This window comes from Chlorella variabilis (genome assembly GCF_000147415.1).
Source record: "Chlorella variabilis unplaced genomic scaffold CHLNCscaffold_12, whole genome shotgun sequence".
Taxonomy (NCBI): Eukaryota; Viridiplantae; Chlorophyta; class Trebouxiophyceae; order Chlorellales; family Chlorellaceae; genus Chlorella; species Chlorella variabilis.
The window spans coordinates 524,649-542,881 of NW_005435076.1; the positions used below are offsets into that span (position 1 = coordinate 524,649).

General features: G+C 68.7%; 7 protein-coding genes across 7 annotated transcripts in view; 4 read left to right on the forward strand and 3 right to left on the reverse strand.

Annotated features, from left to right (window-relative positions):
- Positions 1 to 1,087, forward strand: part of CHLNCDRAFT_52757 (hypothetical protein) — a gene marked incomplete at both ends in the record, with an annotated part of 3,006 nt that extends 1,919 nt beyond the window's left edge. Inside the window, 4 exons of the mRNA XM_005846841.1 lie at positions 78 to 88; positions 164 to 344; positions 489 to 771; positions 926 to 1,087. Coding sequence (XP_005846903.1) covers positions 78 to 88; positions 164 to 344; positions 489 to 771; positions 926 to 1,087 — 637 coding nt within the window. The remainder of the gene's footprint in view (positions 1 to 77; positions 89 to 163; positions 345 to 488; positions 772 to 925) is intronic.
- A 972-nt stretch (positions 1,088 to 2,059) lies between these two features.
- On the reverse strand, positions 2,060 to 5,047 carry CHLNCDRAFT_134778 (hypothetical protein; the record flags this gene model as incomplete). The annotated part of the gene is made up of 13 exons (XM_005847024.1): positions 2,060 to 2,112; positions 2,211 to 2,271; positions 2,452 to 2,478; positions 2,605 to 2,637; positions 2,800 to 2,853; positions 3,003 to 3,056; positions 3,319 to 3,381; positions 3,539 to 3,574; positions 3,722 to 3,751; positions 3,895 to 3,929; positions 4,091 to 4,255; positions 4,580 to 4,754; positions 4,934 to 5,047. The coding sequence occupies 13 exons, from the start codon at positions 5,045 to 5,047 to the stop codon at positions 2,060 to 2,062; spliced, it is 900 nt and encodes a 299-aa protein (XP_005847086.1).
- A 2,471-nt stretch (positions 5,048 to 7,518) lies between these two features.
- On the reverse strand, positions 7,519 to 9,504 carry CHLNCDRAFT_134781 (hypothetical protein; the record flags this gene model as incomplete). Its single annotated transcript, XM_005847025.1, has 5 exons — positions 7,519 to 7,800; positions 7,927 to 8,736; positions 8,885 to 9,083; positions 9,207 to 9,314; positions 9,482 to 9,504. The coding sequence occupies 5 exons, from the start codon at positions 9,502 to 9,504 to the stop codon at positions 7,519 to 7,521; spliced, it is 1,422 nt and encodes a 473-aa protein (XP_005847087.1).
- A 1,509-nt stretch (positions 9,505 to 11,013) lies between these two features.
- On the forward strand, positions 11,014 to 13,233 carry CHLNCDRAFT_35770 (hypothetical protein; the record flags this gene model as incomplete). Its single annotated transcript, XM_005846842.1, has 7 exons — positions 11,014 to 11,220; positions 11,396 to 11,625; positions 11,791 to 11,927; positions 12,143 to 12,270; positions 12,418 to 12,588; positions 12,745 to 12,821; positions 13,015 to 13,233. 7 exons carry the CDS (start codon positions 11,014 to 11,016, stop codon positions 13,115 to 13,117), a joined length of 1,053 nt encoding a protein of 350 aa, XP_005846904.1. The 3' UTR covers positions 13,118 to 13,233.
- Positions 13,234 to 13,361: 128 nt separating this feature from the next.
- On the reverse strand, positions 13,362 to 15,936 carry CHLNCDRAFT_134783 (hypothetical protein; the record flags this gene model as incomplete). Its single annotated transcript, XM_005847026.1, has 7 exons — positions 13,362 to 13,703; positions 13,921 to 14,157; positions 14,274 to 14,391; positions 14,620 to 15,015; positions 15,209 to 15,369; positions 15,569 to 15,683; positions 15,773 to 15,936. The coding sequence occupies 7 exons, from the start codon at positions 15,934 to 15,936 to the stop codon at positions 13,362 to 13,364; spliced, it is 1,533 nt and encodes a 510-aa protein (XP_005847088.1).
- Positions 15,937 to 16,428: 492 nt separating this feature from the next.
- On the forward strand, positions 16,429 to 17,811 carry CHLNCDRAFT_134784 (hypothetical protein; the record flags this gene model as incomplete). The annotated part of the gene is made up of 3 exons (XM_005846843.1): positions 16,429 to 17,195; positions 17,388 to 17,604; positions 17,746 to 17,811. 3 exons carry the CDS (start codon positions 16,429 to 16,431, stop codon positions 17,809 to 17,811), a joined length of 1,050 nt encoding a protein of 349 aa, XP_005846905.1.
- Positions 17,812 to 18,147: 336 nt separating this feature from the next.
- CHLNCDRAFT_134785 (hypothetical protein) overlaps positions 18,148 to 18,233 on the forward strand; it is a gene marked incomplete at both ends in the record, with an annotated part of 4,493 nt that continues 4,407 nt past the window's right edge. The window contains one exon of the mRNA XM_005846844.1: positions 18,148 to 18,216. Coding sequence (XP_005846906.1) covers positions 18,148 to 18,216 — 69 coding nt within the window. The remainder of the gene's footprint in view (positions 18,217 to 18,233) is intronic.

An 18,233-nucleotide genomic window follows, 5' to 3' on the forward strand; every position in this document is an offset into this window, starting at 1 on the left:
CGCGATGAGTATTCTGGTGAGGCCTCCCAGCCGCCTGCCCGCCTGCCCTAGCTGGCGGCAGCTGTGTGTGTCTGCAGGCAGCAGGCAGGTACAGCAGGAGCGCGCCCCCCCGCCGCCACTTGGGGCTCACCACGCGGCCGCTCCCCGCGCACCTGCCCTGCAGGCGGCTGGGCCGGCGGCGAGAAGGGGCTCAAGGAGTTTGTGGCGGCCTACCAGCGCGAGGTGGAGCTCAACGGCGCCCCCAAGAAGGAGGCCAAGCCCGTGCGCGCGCCGCAGCCCATTGCCAAGGGCAGCGACACCATCTACCTGGGCAACGGACGCGTGATCAAGGACGACGCCAGCAAGTGAGGCGCACGCCCGCCAAGCGATGCTGGTCGCACTCCCGCATGGGCGCGCACCCAGCATGCGCCCGCCCAGCCCCGCACGAGTGCCCGGCCTGTGCACCAGCGCCCGGCCTCACCTGCCGTCCCGCCGCTCCTGCCCCACAGGTACCCCACCCGCAACGAGCTGACCGGCGGCTTTGCGGGCGGCGAGCTGGGCCTGAGCGTGTTCAAGGAGAAGGGCGACGTGCCCATCGCCCCCAACGGCCAGGGCACCAAGCAGAGCAGCCCGCTGATCACCGCGTTTGTGCTGGGGCTGGCGGCCACCGGCGGCGGCCTGCTGCTGTCCACCATTGAGGAGGTGGGGGTGAGCGTGGTGGAGAACGGCGCGCCCGCCATCAACGCCACCGCCAGCCTGGGCCTGGACGAGAAGACGAAGGTGTTCCTCACGGTGAGCACGCGTATAGAGGATGGGCACAGCACGGCACTGGTGGGGCTGGCCCGGGCAGGGTTGGCCTGGCTCTGCGTACGTGTACGCAGCAGCACACGGCTCGCACCCGCCCTCCCTCTCACACCCTCCTCTGCCCGCGCGCGCCCCTGCGCAGGCCGCCATCTTCCTGACGGGCGTGATTGGTACCGTGGCGGGCGCCCAGGTGCTGCTGGACACCATGGCCAGCAAGATCCGGTCGGGCGCCTCCAAGATTGCGGTGCTGGGCGCCTTCTGGGTGGTGGTCTTCCTGGCCGCCAAGGTGGTGCTGGAGGGCTGAAGCGCCGCGCTGCCCGCGCACCACGCAGCATGCAGGCAGCAGCAGCAGCAGCAGCGACAAGAAATGACCTCGCACCAACCTGTCGGCGCGCCCCAGCAGTCACGGCTGCGGGCTCGCCTCCCCTTTTCCTATTGCCTCCCCCTTCTTCTTTTCTGAGAGGACTCCCTAGCCGGTTCCATTTCGTAGTGCTTCTTTTGAGGCGAATTGGCACGCTCTATGCCGGCCGCCATGCACACCGGCTGCATATGTATACTACCACTGGTCGTGCGCAGCCGAGAGCGCCTCCGCCTCCCCCCACTTTCATTTGCGCTGGCCCACAACCCTCCATGCGGCTGCCCCTGCCGCACATTCCCCAACCCGTCGCCCCATTTCGTGTGTACCGTTGACCATGCACTGCCATTCCTTATTCCTGTACGGACCCCGGAAACCCCCCATCCTAGCCTGAACTCTGCAACACACAAACCCTTTCCAGTCACAGGGAACGAGAAGGTGGGGAGGAGGAGGAAGGAATGCCATTTCTTGGGGCAAAAGCACAACAACAGCGCAGGCAACAGCTGAGGAGGGAACAGATAATAAGCAGGCGAAGTCCCGTCAAAAAGGGCGGCACACACGTCCTCCCGGGTCACATGCGTACTGTGTGTGCGTGGAAGGGTGTGGTGTACAACTGAATACAGGTGCTGGCGGGATGCGCAGAAGAGGGGCGGCGAGAAGGAAACATTGCTGTATGTTGGGCAACTGGGCGCCTCCGACCTGCTTGCCTGAGTGAGGTGAGAGAAAGATGGGCTGCGGGGCTGGCCTGCAGGTGTGCAATCTGGCTGGGGCAGTGTTGGGGCGCCAGCGCTGGGCCGCACAGTCACGTATGCGGCCAAACAGGGGTGCCGCGAGGTGTGGTGGAGACAAAGGCGGCCTGCTGCCGCGCGGCTGGCTGGCTGCCTAAGGGTGCAGCAACTCGCGCTGCATGCCGTTCCTGCTTCATTCGTCGTCCTCCGACTCATCCTCCTCCTCCTCCTCCTCAGACTCATAGTCTTCACGGCAGGCAGGGGGAGGCAGCAGGAGCGCCAGTGAGCAGAAGCTGTCGGCGGCGCAGGTGGGCAACAGCTGGGCCAAGCAGGCTGGTGCACACCCTCGTCGCTCTCATCCCGCTTCCGCTTCTTGGGAACGAGCTCCTCGACGTCAGCTTGCAGCTGCAGCAGTATGGGCCACAGGCGGACAGCGGGCCAGGCAGCGCTCAAGCTTCACCACCTTGTGCTGGTTGGCTTGCCAGGCAAGGAAACAATTTTGGATAGGGAGTGCCGCCAGGTGCACAAACGCAGACAGCAGCAGCTTGGGCGGGGGCGGCAGCTGTCAGCGCAGCTCGCCCTCACCTCCTCATCATCGACCTCCTCCTCCTCCTGCACACACCACCGGCGACAGCGTGCTACTGGTTGGCCAAAGGCAGGCGAACGAGTGACACAGTCAAAGCGTCGCACATTCAACACAGAAATCAGTGTGCTCAACCCAGCTGCCACCCAGCTTACTTCGTAATCCTCCTCGTCATCCGACAGGTCCTCCTGCACACCGGCGCAGCCACATGTGCAGCATTTGAGCCACGGGTGCAAGGCCTGGGAAACAGCAAACCCAGCTTCTGCTGCACCAAGGGATGTAGGGCGTACATGCAGGCAGCGGCACGGCATGGCGCAGCCGGTGTTCCGTTGCAAGCAGCCACACCACACCTTGAGCAGCGCTGCCGTGGTGGGCGACTGCTTGCCCTCCTCGCCCTCCTCGCCCTGCAGACTTATAAGGTAGGGGCATGCCGCGCTCAGCGCTCCCCCGCTGCCAGTTTGCCCGCGTAAACAGCTCCCAGTGCGCCATGCACGGCATCCTGCCCTGCGGCCCTGCGATGCATCCCAAGCCCGTCCCGCCCCACGCCCCGCACCTCGCCATCGTACTCCTCCTCCTCACCGCCATCGTCCTCATCGTCACCCTCATCCTGCAGGCAGCCAGATGGAACAGTCAGCTGACCCGCGCCATGCGCAGCACCCGCGCAAGGCCCCAGACAGGCGGCAGGCTGGGGAATGGGACCGCGGCCGCCTGCCCCGGCCGCCACTCACATCATCATCCTGCAGCACATGGAGCGGAAGCGCAGGACAGACGTCAATGTGCAGTGCAAGCAGGCCAGTGCACGCTGCGCACCGTTGATGTGTTGCAGACAGGGGCAATGGTGGCAGACCCAGACCAGCAAAGTTACTCACCTCCTCGTCGCCGCCAGCCTCGCCACCGCCGCCTGCACCTGGGGCCTCGCCACCCTCCTCGCCCTGTAGGTGGACAAACAAGGGAGGGGTCAGGCAGCTGCGGCTAGCACCACGCATCTGCACTCCAAGCCGTGCAGCGGACGAGTGATGCACTGCCGGCTGATGCACAGGCTGCTGCCGCCAGGCATGGAGGAAGGCCGATGCTGTGCGCTCTGCACACCTCGCCGTCGTCGCCGTCCTCCTCGTCCTCCTCCTCCTGCAGCACATTCCACGGGGCACCAGCAGTCAGGCAAGTGCGCATGGAGAATGCAACGGCGGGCGTCGATCTGCAGATAGTATCCCCACACAGTGGCCCTAACAAAGCTACGCATGCTCCCTAGGCTGCCGTCTTGGGCGCACCCACCTCGTACTCGTCCTCCTCCTCCTCCTCCTCCTGCATTCAGCCGGCCAAACAGGCTGGGGGTCTCCCGCGTGGCCAGGGCAGTGGTGCGGGAAAGTGCAGGCGACCGCAGCGCGAACAACCGTCTCGCCCCTGCCGCACGCCGCTGCCTAGGCAAACAGATCAGCTAGACCCACCTCCACCTCGGAGTCCTCTGCCTCTACCACCTCATCTGCAGTGGGGAGCGGCACAGGGAAGGGATGGGTTTGAACGGCGGGCGGCGAGGCCGGCCAGCTGTCGGGCCCCTGGCCTGCCCTGCTCCCCCGTGCAGGGTGCCGGCGGCGCGCTGCAATCCCCAGTCGCCAGCCGGCAGCCGATGCCAGCTTCCCGCACCGTTCTTATTATGCTCGTCCACACTCGTCAGTGATGGCAGCTCCTCAAAGACGTGAGCGCGGTATTCCGGCATGTCTGCGAGCGGGCAGCCCTCCAAGTCAAGAGAGTGAAGGTGCTTGAGGGCCTTCAAGGGCTCAAGCTGTTTGCAGGTCGCAATCCTGTTGCCTGCGGCAGAGTTGGATGCGGGGAAAGGCGCGGGGACCGATGGGATGTGTCGCGCGGCGGAGATCGGGCGGGGGAAGCCAGCGAGGGGCTTGCCCTCCGCCAGCACTACGGGCGGCGGCCGGCGAGTGAAGTACGAGCAGCCGCCGTAGAAAAAAGCCAGTGTGGGAGTGTGGGAGCCATCCGGATGCAAGGCACACCGTGGTTAGAGCCTATGCCGCCAATGTGGCCCGCAAGCGAATCTAGTGGTGTCGCGGCAGGGAATGGGGCCGCAGAGCACGGCGGCGTGTTCATGTGGTGATCACCAAGGAACTCTGTTCTACCCACCAGCGAGATCAAGGCGGCGCAGCTTGGACAGGCTCGTGAGGGCGGTGAGGGCCGCGCCTATGAGGTTGTTATCGTTGACCTGAAGGCAGGTGAGCTGCGGTGGAAGGCCGGCCAGCGACTTGAGGCCCAGGCTCGCCAAAGAGAGCTTCTCGAGGCTGGTGTATGCGTCCAGCCCCTGCAATCAACGAGGTGGTGGGGTGCATCAGGCTGCTGTATGGCCCTCCTCCAACTCGTCTGGCACACCGACCAGGACCAGATCCGCCTTGGGCGACGGGAGCTACCCGGCACTGCGTCCCGCCGCCGCCGCCGCTGCTGTGGGGTTCGGGCGTGCGGTTACGGCGGTCTACCGCACACCTCTACTGCGCTCGTCCTGCAACTATGGTCCAGCTCGAGCTTCTTTATCTCCTCGACTTGCAGGCCTTGTTTGGACACGGCGGCAGCCAAAGCCTCCGCCCACGATGTGGGCATCGCTGCAACGCCCAGAAGACCGCAATGCGGATGAGATGGCCGAAGGTAGGGCCACCAGAGCGCAGAAATGGCGCCAGAAGCATTAGAAAGGGGAGGCACCGTGGCAGCGAATTGCGGCCTCCTGGCGCCGTGCACGCATGTTCACATTGCAGAGACGGGTCCAATCTGCACAGATCCATCAGAAGGAAGCCACAAGCTGTGCCATCACCCGCCACAGCCACCCAAGGCTTCGTAGGAACAAGGCCCTGCAGCGTGTCAGTGTCCAGCGACGGCAGTAGGCGCGCACCAACGGCCTCTGTGCCACTGCCGGTGCCACCACCGCCGCCCTTCCGCCGCTGCCGCCGATGGAGAACTCTGACGACCGCCGCAAGCGCTTGAAGGCCCTCAGCCAGTCGGCTGCAGACGCAGAAGGTGGAGGAGGGGCGGGCGGCGGCGCGGGGGCCCTGGCCAACCCATTTGCCGACGAGGGCAAAGGGCCCGCCAGCTCGGGGCCATGCAGCTTCTACAGGTGGGCCGAGCTGTCATAACCTCATACCATTAATTGTATGAGGCAATCTTTCCCCAGGCAGGCTCCACGGGGGCGCTGACTTTGCAGCAGCTCGATAGAAGACTGGCATTCAGTGGACCGTGCCGCCATGGGCTTGTTGAGGCATGGGCCGCCGGCTGCACACCTCGGCTTTGTTGCATCTCACCTCCTGCTGCTGCCTCACCTGCCTCGCCGCCCGCTCGCTGGCTTGCAGCGACCCAGTGGGCGCCATGCAGCGCTCGCGAGAGGCGCAGCAGCAGCGCCGCAATGACGTAGCGTCCGCGGCGCAAGAGGCGGCCAAGGCAGGCGGGGCCCAACTTGCCGGCCCGCCGCCGCCCCCAGCTTAGGCCCAGGGGCCCCTGCCAAGCCAACCGCGGCCGGCTTGCGGCCAGCCGCCCCCACCCCCCATACCCGGGTTACCACAGCAGCAGCAGCAGCGCCCGCCCCCGCCTTACCAGCGGGCCGGGCCTGGCGGGGCCCTGCCACCTTAGCCACCGCCTCCATCACATGTGCCACCACCGCCCGCATCGTTCTTCGGAGGCCCGCCGCCGCCGCCAGGCCTCCAGGACCCGCCCATGCAGCAGCAGCAGGCTGCATACATGCAGCAGTTTTGTGGTGGTGGCGGGAAAAGTCGGGGTGGTGGGCGTGGACGAAAGCAGCCGGGCGGAGGTGAACTGCATGTAGGGCAGTTGGGTGGGCAGTTGCGGAGGGTGTGCCCGGCTGGGGACGGGCCAGCACAGCTGGCGGCTTTGGTTGTGTGGCAGTGCCAAGAGGCAGGAGAGGTCAGCAGTGACCGTGGAAGACACTGTGTGGCTAGCATGCTCTGACTTGACGTATCTTCTTTGTTTGTCCCTGTCAATTGTGCCCCAAGCAGGCCGGGGCGGCAGGGGCCGGGGCGGCGGCCGAGGCGGCGGCAGCAGCGGCAGCGGCGGCCAGGGCATTGAGGCCTTCTTCAACCCCTCCATGCTAGAGAACCCGTGGGCGGCGCTGGAGCACCAGATGCTGCCAGGCAGGCAGCAGCCAGTGCCGGCGCGGCCGGCAGCGAGTGGCGCGCCGACCCTTGATGCAGGCAGCAGCGAGCAGGGCAGGCTGGACCCTGACGGCGCCGCTGACAGGCCCTGGCATTGAATGTGGGGTTTGAGACGGAAGGCAACCTGTAACAGGAGGAAGCTCCAGACACTAGCATCACGGCGCAGCACCGAGGTACATGGGCGGCAGGCGGTACTCGGCGCCAGTGATGGCCGTGCGGCCCCTTGCACCTGCGTTGTGCCACATTGTGGGTTTTCGTTGAGTCTGGAGGCCTGGGCCGAGGTCCCGTGGAGACGGCGTGCGATATCGTGATGTTTGTGGCGCTCCCTTGCAGCAGCGGCGCGGGAACGCTGGCAGGCAGCAGGCGCGAGGTGACCACGTGCTCCACCAAGCCCCGTAAGCGGATGCTGCCCAACTCTTGCATGCCCCTCAGCCATTCCTGCTGCCAGCCAACTCGGGCAGCGCAGCGCCCAGCGAGGACATAGCGCACAATGCAGCTGCTTCATGGAGGCGCGCTGCCTCGCGGGCAGCCGTTGCGAGAGCGGTGCCGGCTGCGGCGGCCGACGCTTGTGCGGCGCCCGTGCGTGTTGAGTAGCGCCAACGTTGTGTTGAGTTTCCGTGCCTCGCTGTGCCGTTCGGCACCCTGCTGGCCGCAGAGTTCAAGGGCGCCAAGAAGATGAACCACCGGCGGCCAAAGAAGAAGGGCTCCGACAGGCGGCACGGGCCTGCCGAGTACCCGGCGCCACCTGCACCTCCCGCCGAGTATGTGGTGGTCAGCCAGTAGGCGGCTGTATGGACAGGCAGCACACTTCATTTTGTTTTTCCGGACGTTTGTAAGGCATCCTACAATTCATCTGCCTCCGAGAGTTTAGGACGGGCCGGTGCATGCACGCCTGCTACGCGAGCGGCAGCAGCATCAGAGCTCCTCAATCAGAACAGCCCGAGGCGCCGCTGGCGCGCCGCCGCCGCTGCTGGCGCCGTCGCCTTTGCTGCTGCCAGCCCCGGGCTGGGATCCTGTCACTTGTATATCAGGGCTGCCTCCGGCCGCTGCTGCTGCTGCCGCATGCTGCCGGTGCTCTGCCGCTACAGCCAGCGCTAGCAGGTCATACACTTCAGGGGGCTGCTCGTTGGCCCATGCCAGGAAGAAGAGCAGCTTGCGCTCGGCAGCCACCAGGCGCCTGCGCAGCTCCTTCCGCTGCTGCAGGGGCAACGAGGAGCGAGCACGCTCAGCACCCACCGGGGGGAGGGGAACACACACGCAGCAATCAGGCTGGCAGGCTGCTGCCGCAATGCCTGCCATGCTGCTCCACACACACACACGCACCTGCTTGCTCGGCGAACCGCCGCTGCCACTGGCATCAGGTGCTGCCCCCTCCAGCTGCTGCCGCGCCGCCTCCAGCACCCGCGACAGGTCCATGACCGCCGTCAGCACCACCGCCCGCCCCAGCTGCAGCACCGCCGCAACATCCGAAAGCACCCCGATGGCAAAGCCCCTGCTGTCCTGGCTGCCCGCTGGCGGCTGGCAAGCGCGCTGCAGGCAGCCCAGCAGCACTGACGGCACGGCGGCGGCATCGCCCTCGCCGCCGCCGCCGCCAGGCGAGGGGGCCACGGCTGCCAGCACCGCTGACATGCCAAACAGCAGGCCTGCCGCCGCCTCCGCCTCGCACTGGTAGTCGCCATTGTACAGCCTGAGGGTGAGGCAGTACGCGTACAGCAGATCCAGCAGCTGGTACTGCAGCAGCGGTGACGGCGCCGCCTTGGTCAGCGCCGCCAGCGGCGGCAGCGCGCGGCTGGGCGGCTCGGGCAGCCCGCCGCCACCACCTGCCGCCCCAGGCGCTGCTGCTGCTGCCAGAGGCGCGGCGCCTGCCGCGCTGCTGCCCCCCGCTTGTCGCTGCTGCGGGGCGCCCCCGTCGCCACCTTGCTGCCCCGTCTCGCCCTCCCCCACCGCCGTCATCAGCGGCGTGCCCCGCGCACCCAGCTCCAAGCCCGCCGCCGCCTCAGACAGCCACCAGGGCTGCCAGGGCTGCACCGTGCCGCTCAGCTCGCCCGCCGCCAGCGCGCGGTGGAAGGCCGCCAGCTCAGCGGGGCTCAGGTCGTCGGCGCCCACATCCAGCACGCCCCCAGCCGCCTCCATCTGCGGCGGGCAGGCCCGCAGCAGAGCAATGCTGGCAGCAGGCCCTCCAAGCCAGCCAGGTGGATCGCGCGACCGCCACGCGTGTGCCAGCTGGCAGGGGCAGCCAGCCGCCACGGCCCGCTTGCAAGGCCCGGCATCAGGCACGCACCTTGGCCAGCAGGCGGTGCAGCGTCTGGGCCGACAGCCCGCCCTCCTCCTCGCTCTCCTCGCCGCCCTCGTCGCCGCTGCTGGCGCCGCTGCCGCCGCCGCCCAGCTCCTGCTGGTGCATGCGCTGCAGGATTTCCAGCATGCGCTGCCGCTCATCCTCGCCTGCACTGATGCTGCGCAGCTCCGACACCGCGGAATCCCTGCGGTGGGGACCGAGGCGGGCAGGCAGACGAGAGGCACGGGTGTTGGACACAGGAGGCCAGGCAGGAAGTGTGGAGGGTTGCTCACGGCAGGCAACAGCGGCCTGCGGCACTGCTGCGCACCTGTAAAAGCCTTCCGTGCACCGGTCCGAGTGCTGCCTGTAGCAGTCCAGGGAGCAGTAGCGGGCGTTGCAGCGCGGGCACGTGTACCCTGCCGTGTGCTGGCGGCACCTGCGGCAGCGGCAGCCAACAGCGGGGCGGGTTGGCGGCGGCGTCAGTGGGGTTCCTGCGGCGCTGCTGCGTGCCGCATCTCTACATCACGGTCCCCCAGGTCGTGAGTAGCAGCGCAGGGGCCAGCCGGAGCGAGTTGCGGACACTGCGGTAGCTATGCGGCTCACACTCTGCACAACGGGGCTGCCATGGCGATCAGTGTATTTTAGCAAGAAATTGGAATGCTTGCAGGCAAAAGCAACCTCGCTGTCCAGCTCAGTGCTCAGTTGGCACCGACATGCAACCCCTTTCATGGCGTATCAATGCCAGTGGCCTTTGCATGGATCAGAAAACTTGACAGGGAGGGTTGGGAAGGACAGGGCTGCACCCCGCTCGGTGCCTCCACGATCGGTCGACGTTTCCCAAAGCCAGAGGGTCCTCCCTGCCGGCAGCAGCTTCGCCGATCGGAAAGGAGAGTGCAGCAGTGAGGTGCGCCGGTGGCAAGCCCAGCTGGGCGCCGCCTGCCGCCAGACGCCGCCAGACGTCACCGACGTTGGGTCTCCTGGCGGCGGCCCTGTGGCACCCACACCAGCATTGCTGGGCGCAGAATGGCGGCGCCCGCCCACGCCCGCACCTCCAGCGTGCACTCCCTTCAGCTTGATGAGGAGGAGCAGCTGCAGATCGCGCTGGCGCTGAGCAGCGAGGATGCGGCGCTTGCGAAGGGCAGCGCGGCGGCGGCCGAGCATGATGAGCGCCTGGCCCGGGAGCTGCAGGCAGGCTGCCACCCTGCGCCTCGCTGCCTGGCCCTTGCTGCGGAACAGGCTGGTGCTGCCTTATGCACCGCACCTGGTGCAGTGCTACGCGTGCTGCTGATGAGCTAGCTGATGGGCTGACGCATGGGGGCTGCTGGGTGCAGGAGGCTGAGTATGCCGAGGCAGCGCGGCGGCAGCAAGGCCAGGGAGCGCCTGCGCCCACGCCGTCCCCAGCAGCCACTCCTGCCGGCGCCGGCGCCGGCGTGGCGGCTGCGAGCAGCGCCGGTGGCAGCACCAGTGCGGGTGTGGGTGCCTTGGGCGGGCGAGGGGGCGGCAAGCTGGCTGACAGCATCCGGCAGGCGTCGTCGGGCGCCGTGCAGCGCATCAGCAGCGGCAGCTCGCAGCTGTGGCAGGGGCTGAAGCGCGTTGTCGACCCGCAGCAGCAGCAGCAGCAGCAGCAGCCATACTACCAGCCCCCGCCAGCGTACCACCCCCACCAGCAGCCGCAGGCATATCAGCAGCCCGCTCGGGCGCACCACGCGCCGGCACATACGCCTGCCCCTGCCCCGCACCCTGACCATCGCAGCCCCAGCTGGCAGCCTCCCCAGCAGCAGCTGTCTGAGGACGAGGCTCTGGCGCTGGCGCTGCAGCGACAGTTCGATCTGGAAGAGCAGCAGCTGTGGCAGCAGCAGCAGCACCAGGAGCAGCGGCAGCAGCAGCGGCAGCAGCCAGCTGCGCCAGTAGCCACAGGACCGTTGGGGGCCAACCTGGCAGCCACCACGGCTGCAGCAGCAGCAGCAGCCGGCAGGCCCCCTGCTGGCGCCCCACCCTCCGCAGCAGCTGCCCCTCCTGCAAGCCCGGCACCGGCAGCAGCGCCAGCGGCACTGTCACCGGCGCCGGCAGCGGCGCCGGCAGCAGCGCAGTACGACCGCCGGCGCTGCGGCGGCTGCGGCGGCTCTCTGTTTGGCATGCTGGGCGCGCGCAGCCCCCACATCTCTGCCCTGGGCAGGAACTGGCATCTGGGCTGCCTGGTGTGTGCCGGGTGCCACCGCCCCATCGGCGACCGCGGCGGGGTGCCGTTTTGTGAGCGGGAGGGTCGGCTGTACCACCTGGACTGCCACCGAGCCAAGTTCCACCCCAAGTGCGACGTGTGCGGCGACTACTGCCCGGAGGAGGTGCGCGGGTGGCGGTGTGGGGAGCAGCGCGGAGAGCTGCGGGGGCCGGCACGCAGCCGCTGGCGTCTCCTGCAGGGGTGGAAGGCAGCGGAGCAGCAGCCCGCCGCACAGCCGCAGCGCCGCGCCTGGGCATGCCTCCCAGCCTCCCCTGCCCGCCTGCCGCCCTGCCCCGCAGGCCCACCGCCGCATCGTGTGGTCAGAGGTGGCCTTTTGGCGGCAGCGCTTCTGCCCGCACCACATCCACGACGGCACGCCGCGCTGCGCCTCGTGCGAGCGCCTGCGGCCCCACGCCCAGGCCGACACCTGGGCTGAGCTGGAGGACGGGCGCCAGGTGTGCCTGCCCTGCCTGGGAACCATCACCACAGACACACGCGACGCGCAGCCGCTGTGGCACAACGTGCTCAGGTGGGCGTGCGGGGCGGCGGTGGGGCCGGCGCTGACTGCTGGGCCCCAGTCTGCCCCAACCTGCCCCAACCTGCCCCAGCCTGCCCCAGCCTGCCAGGCTGGCATCGACCCCTGCCCCCGTGCCTCGTAGCTCACAGCGCTGTTGTGGGCCCGCCCCTGCCGCAGCTTCTACGTCGGCATGGGCATGCCGCTGCCTGTGGTGCCGCCCATGATGCTGGTGGACAGCGGGGCGCTGAACGAGGCGGAGGGGCAGGAGACGCGGGGCAAGGGGCGCGGCGCGGGGCCCGTCTTCCACGTCAGAGGTGGGCTGGGGCTGGGCTGGGCTGGGCTGGGCAGCTGGATGGCTGGGTGCCGGCATGCCTCGACCAGCCCCTACGCATCGTGATGCGCCGGCGGGCTGGATGGGCGCCATCCGCCCATCCACTCCCCAGCTCCACTGAGACCACGCCACGGCGGCCGACGGCTCGGCTCACCGACATCGTGTGGCGCGTGTGTGTGTGGGCGTGTGGCGCTGCAGGGCTGACGCTGACAGAGGAGTACAGCCTGATCCGCTCCATCCTGAGGATCCCGGGCGGCAACCCCTTTGCCATCCAGCGCGAGGCGGTGCGCGTGGGGCCCACGCACTGCGAGGTCACTGGCATCCTGGTGAGCCTGGCGGCGGGGGGGTGCGGCCCTGTGGGGAGGTGCCACACCGCTGCGGCGTGGCATGGGTTGGACGGGGCGGGGCCTCCAGTGCCACACACGCCTGCTGGGGCCGTGCCACCCCGCCACCGCACATGTGCGTCCCCGCAGGTGCTGTACGGCCTGCCCCGCCTGCTGACGGGCAGCATCCTGGCGCACGAGTGCATGCACGCCTGGCTGCGCATGAGCGGCTGCTCCTCCCACCAGCACCTGCCGGAGCAGGTGGAGGAGGGGCTGTGCCAGCTGATGGCCTACCTGTGGCTGGAAGGCCAGCAGGCACAGGCGCGCTCCAGGCCGCCTGGCCCGTGCACCCACGCACGGCACAGCTGCCCTGCGCTGCCCGCTGCCCACCTCCCCGCACCCGCTGCCGCCTCGGCCACGCCGTGCAGTGCCTCTGCGATGCTAGACAGGTACCACCTGTGTCCCTCCTGCCTGCAGACGGGGTTCCAGGATGAGTATGAGGAGCGGCTGGCGGCCTTCTTCGCCCACCAGATCCGCAGCGACACGTCTGCCATGTGAGCGGCTGGCGGCCGGCAGGGGACGCCACAACACCGCGCACCCTGCCTGCCTGCTGTGCTGTTTTGGTCCGGGAGCTGCGCCTGCCTGCCGACTGCATCGGAGCTGCGCCTGCCTGCCGACTGCATCCTCTAGCTTCCAAGCCCCCTCCCTCACCCCTGAATGCTGCCCCCTGCTGGCTGCCGCCCGCAGCTACGGCGACGGCTTCCGCCTGGCACACGAGGCCTTCCAGGCGCAGGGCCTGCCGGCGGTGCTGGCGCACGTGCAGCGCCTGGGCGCCTTCCCTCCCGCGTGAGGCGGGCGCGGCGGCCCCGTCGGGACGCGCCGCCCGTTTGTAGAACCCCCTTCCACGGCATTGCCGCGCCCGGGCTGAGCTGTCTTCACCGGCCATATACGTGGATCCTTCTGAATCAATGCTGGTTACACAGTGCGATCACAAGTTGGGTGGTTGGTTGGTCCTCAGTGTGCGGGGAGGGGCGGGCGCTCGGGGTGCGGCCGCAGGCAGCCGGCAGGCGCCGCCGTGACCCGGCTGCCCGCCATCACAGGTTGCGCGACTCCGACTTGCGCAGCGCGTACTGCGCGGATCGGCGCAGCGCGGTGTACACGCACCCCGCCACCAGCCCCACCACCAGCGCCGCGTCGCCCCACCCCGAGTGCCGCGCGCGCAGGCCCAGGCCGCCGCCGCCCGCCTCCTGCGCCCGGCCGCTGTAGTGGGAGAGGAGGAAAGCGTACACCTCATCCTCGTCCCAAGGCACCGCCTCGTCGTGCGCCGCGCCCTGGCCGTCCGCCCTCCTGCACTTGGGGCACAGCGCGGCGGGCGGGAACTGCACATGTGGCGCCCCGTCGCCGGCCTTGTCCTCGCCAGCCAGCCGCCGGTTGACCTGCACACACGGCCAGGGGGCAAGCGCAGCGGTGACCCCGGCGCCGGCGCTGCCAGCTGGTGCTGGGGGGTGTGGAGGCGTGGGTGAGGCAGGGGGGACGGTGGGCCAGCAACCGGCCGGCCCCACGGGCAGCATCACGCCCGCCTGCGCAGGTGGCGGAGAGGTGCGGGCGCAGGTGCCCGCTCACAATGTTGTGTGTGTGCCACATCCACAGTACGGCGTCGCGCTTGGTGGCCACAGCCAGCGCCTCCTCGCGCGCGGCGTGCGCCATGAAGTGCTTGGCGCACTCGCTGCACTGGAAGTAGCTGCCCACAAAGCCCTTGACCGCCGCCAGCCACACCGCCCCTGCGTTCTCTGTCTCGGGCAGCCGGCTGGCCAGCGAGTGGAAGAGCTGCCACAGGCCGCAGGTGTATCCGCGGCGGTCGGGGGAGGAGGCGCGGCAGCCCCGCCAGTCCTGCAGGTGGGGCGCGGGGCGGGGCGGGGCAGGGTAGGACAGGGTTGGGGGTAGGTGCAGCATGGCCAGCCCTGCTCCTCTCCCCTGCCCAGCAGTTCCTGCACCCCACGCCTCACCTTGAAGGTGGTGCCGGGGCAGATTTGGAGGTCTCCCAGCCCCTTGCTGGGCTGGTCCTGGTCGTCGGGCCACAGCTCATCCAGGGCTTCCTGCAGCCGCTCCGCCCCCGCGGCGCACCTGCGCGGAAACAGCGCATGCGAGGGTATGAACGGCGGGCAGGTACACAGAGCAAGCGGAGCATGCAACCAAGGTTGGAAATGAGCATGCAGACGGCTGGCTTGGCCCTTGGCTCGGTGCTCAGCACATGAAGGGGCCCGCCCAACCCCTATGCCCGCCTGAAGCCAGCCCATGCCGGCACAGCGCCCAGCCCTCCTTCCAGCCCCTCACAGGCTGCAGGCCACCCACCTGTCCACCGGGTGGCTGTCCGCCAGCAGGTCCACCCAGTCCTTGAGCCCCTGCCGCGCCTCGGGGCCCTTGAGCAGCAGCGGGGACGCCACAATGTACTGCCAGGACTTGATCGTGGCGCCCTCCACATCAACCAGGTCCACACCACCAGTACCGCCACCACCACCACCGCCAGCCTGCGCCGCTCCTGCGGCGCCAGCAGCGCCGGCAGCCGCAGCTTGGCCGGGTAGCTCCAACGGCTCTTGCCGGGCGCCGCCGCGGCGCCCCAGGCTGAGCTTGCCAGAGGCGGCGGCCCCGCCGCCGCTGCCACTATCGCCGCTGCTGCTGCTGTCGTCGCCGCCACCGCCGCCGCCGCTGCCGCTGCCGCTGCCGGCGCCAGATGTGGCGTCAAACTTGCTGCAGGCGGGCGGGGAGGGCCGGTTGTGTTGCTTCATCGGAAGGGTGCTGCAGCGTGCGAGCCACCTACCCTGTTGTGGCCAACCCTGGCCCGCGTGCAGCTCACTTCAGCCTGCTGGCATGCCCCTGCATGTGAGCCTCACGCCAGGCCCCCTCTGCAAGCCACGCCACGCCGCGCCAGCCAGCCACTTACACATCCAGGTGCTTGGCCAGCCAGGCAATGACCGAGTCGGCATGGCGCGAGGCGGCCCGCACGTCCGTCAGCTTGTCCAGCGCCAGCGCCGCCAGGTCAGCAGCGCTGCCCAGCTTCATGGTGGGGTAGCCGGTCACCTTGAACTTGCTGCACATGTCGCCCTGCATGGAGGGTGACGAGGCCGTGGGAGGAGGAGCGGAAGGACGGCGGTCGGGACAGGCCAAACACATGGCAACGACGAGGCAGTAGGTGGCTGGCTATATGCCCAGGGATCTGCCGCAGCAGCACCATTCTGCCTGCCTGCCAGCATGGGGGCAGCAGGCCTTCACGGCTGCACAGCACAGCTGCCGCCGCCCTCACGTGGCTGGCGCAGTCCAGGCGGGCCACCGTGATGACCGGCTCCTGCTCGCCGCGCTCCGCAAAGTATGCCGCCACCTTCTCGTACTCGGGCTGGAAGCGCTGGCATGCTGGGCACCTGCAGCAGGGTGCACCAGGCCTAAGCGTCGAGCCGCAGCGCCAGGCGGGAAGAGCGGCGGCGGGGGGAGGGCAGACAGGCGGGCTCACCAATGGGCATAGAATTCGGCCAGCACCCATCTGTCCTCCGGCAGCGCTTTGAAGGTGGACTCAAAGGTGTCTGCCGTGAGCTCGATCAGCCCGGGCTTCCCAAGCACCCCTCCCAGACCGCCCAGGAGAATAAGGAGAGCATGCAGGGCAGTAGATCTGAGCATCGGGAAAAGCCATCAGCGACCGTGTGGGCCGGCTTTTTGTGCAGTCAGTACTGAACGTACTGCAATGCGCTCCCTGGAGTGCGGAGCGTCCCTGCTTCTCCGTGTTTCGCCCACAGGCCTGCGGCAGCTGAGCCTGTAGGTTTTGCGCTGCTGTCGACTGAGCTGCATGGCGGGGCCTCGCTGAGGGCTCCCCAGCAGCATGTCTACGTCTGTTCAAGGCTCCCACCAACCCCACACATCCAAGTCAGCACACCACAGGGCTTCTAGCACCCTGCCGCTACATGGTAGCAGTGGCACCGCCCTCCTGCCGCAGCAGTGCTCCAGTAGCCGAATGAGGCGGCGGGGACTGTCGAGATTGCGCTCAATTGTCGCTCAGGCGTCCTTCACCGACGCACGCAGGTGGGCGCCCTGCAGCGGCGGGGCCATCTTGCCGCCTCCACCGCCGCTGCCTAATCACAGTCTCTGCTGCTGCTTCTCCCTGCCCATCGCACCATGGCCGATGTCCTGCTTCTGACTCCGCAAAGCATGGCGTTTGTGTCCTGCAGCGGCGTGCCTGGCCTCCAGGCCTATCCCAAGTCGACCAAGGCGGCCGAGCGGGCGCATCGCAGCCGACTCAACAAGGTGCATGATGAGGCGGTGCGCCGCATCTCTGCCGGGGACGACACGCCCAGCCTGCAGCTCCAGGCGAGAGCGTCGCAGCAGCGGTGGCAGCAGCAGACAGTGCAGCGGCTGAAGGGCGCGGTGGTGGGGCCCGCCGTGCCGCATGCGTTTGCCGTCGCCGGGGCAGCGGCTGCGCAACAGCACGCGCCGCTGCCAGCAGCGAGCTTTTCGGAATCTAGCAGCACCAATGGCAGCAGTAGCAGCAGCAGCAGCTTTGGCAACAGCGCCAGCAGCTGGGGCGCCGCCGCCTCACCCACCGCAGCAGCGCAGCAGGCGCCGCTTCTGCGGCCCCAGCAGCCGAGCACGGCAGGGGACGGCGCGGGCCTGTACGCAGCGGCTCACACCCCCCCTGCAGCCCGGCAGGCAGCAGCGGCGGCGCCGCCGCCGGCCGAGCAGCAGCAGCAGGCGGTCGGCGGCGGCGGCGAGGCGGCGGAGGTCAGCGAGGAGGCGATTGCGGCGGCGTTCCGAAACGAACCGCCGCCCGACGTGCATGTGGTGAACACGCTGGCGGCGGCGCAGGCAGCGGCCAGGCAGCTCATGTCCATGCCCGACGGCTCTGTGTTTGCCTGCGACACAGAGGTCATGGATATTGATGTCAGGTGGGTGGGGTGGGGTGGGTGGGTGGCGGCCCTGGCTGGCAGGGTGGCCCGCTGGGCGACCGGGTGGGAGGGCGGCGGGCCCGGGGTGGAGTGGCGGTGGCAGTCCCTTGCCGGGTGCTCTGGCTGCGCCGCCTCGCCTGCCCCACCCCTCCCCCTCCCAGCCGCCGCACCCCTCCACCCGCCGCCCCGCAGCTCCCACTCCCCCTGCTGCCACGGCAAGGTCATCTGCTTCTCGATCTACGCGGGGCCCGACATGCACTGGGGCGAGGAGCTGCCCGCCGTGGGCGCCCCGCGCCGCTCCATGCTGTGGGTTGACACGTGGCTGGATGGCGAGGAGGGGCGGGCGGGCGAGGCGCGGGCCATTGTGGAGGCCTTCCGCCCCTTTTGGGAGTCGCAGCAGCACAAGAAGGTGGGGGTGCCGCGCTGCGGGGCCGCGGCGGCGGCTGGCGCAGGTGGATGGTGTTGGTGCAGCGGCTGCGGCAGCGGGGCCTGCTGGGCATGTGTGTGGTCAAGAGCGCGTGTGCCCAGGGCATGCCTCACGGCCCTCCAGCCGCCCCTCCACCTGCGCGAGCTGTTTGGCGGCAACGACGAGTGGCAGCGCAAGGATGAGCTGTGACCCGTGCCTCCAATTTCATTTATTCAGCAGTATGGTCCACATCGAGCACTGTAAACACCATACGCTTCGATGCTGTTGGGCGCCTCGCTGGCGGTCAAACGCGGCGCTGGTCAACGAAGCGCATCGCGCTGGCGCCTGCGTCAAATCCGCTTTCAGGGCATCCCCTGCTGCTGCCCCATCTTCCTTGAGCATCCCGCTGCCAACAATCGTGGACGCCCTCGCACAAACTCGGAGCTCAAAGCACCACGCTGCACGCTCAGCCTCCCCCGGGAGGCTTGATCGACACCACAACCCCGATTGTTCTGTTAGCAGCCAACTGGGAGTTCATCAGGTAGCATGGCGGCCAAGGACGGACCTCAGCTGGCCGAGCTGGTGCACCGCAGCCTGCCCTTCACCATCCACGGCGTCAAGTAAGCGGGGAG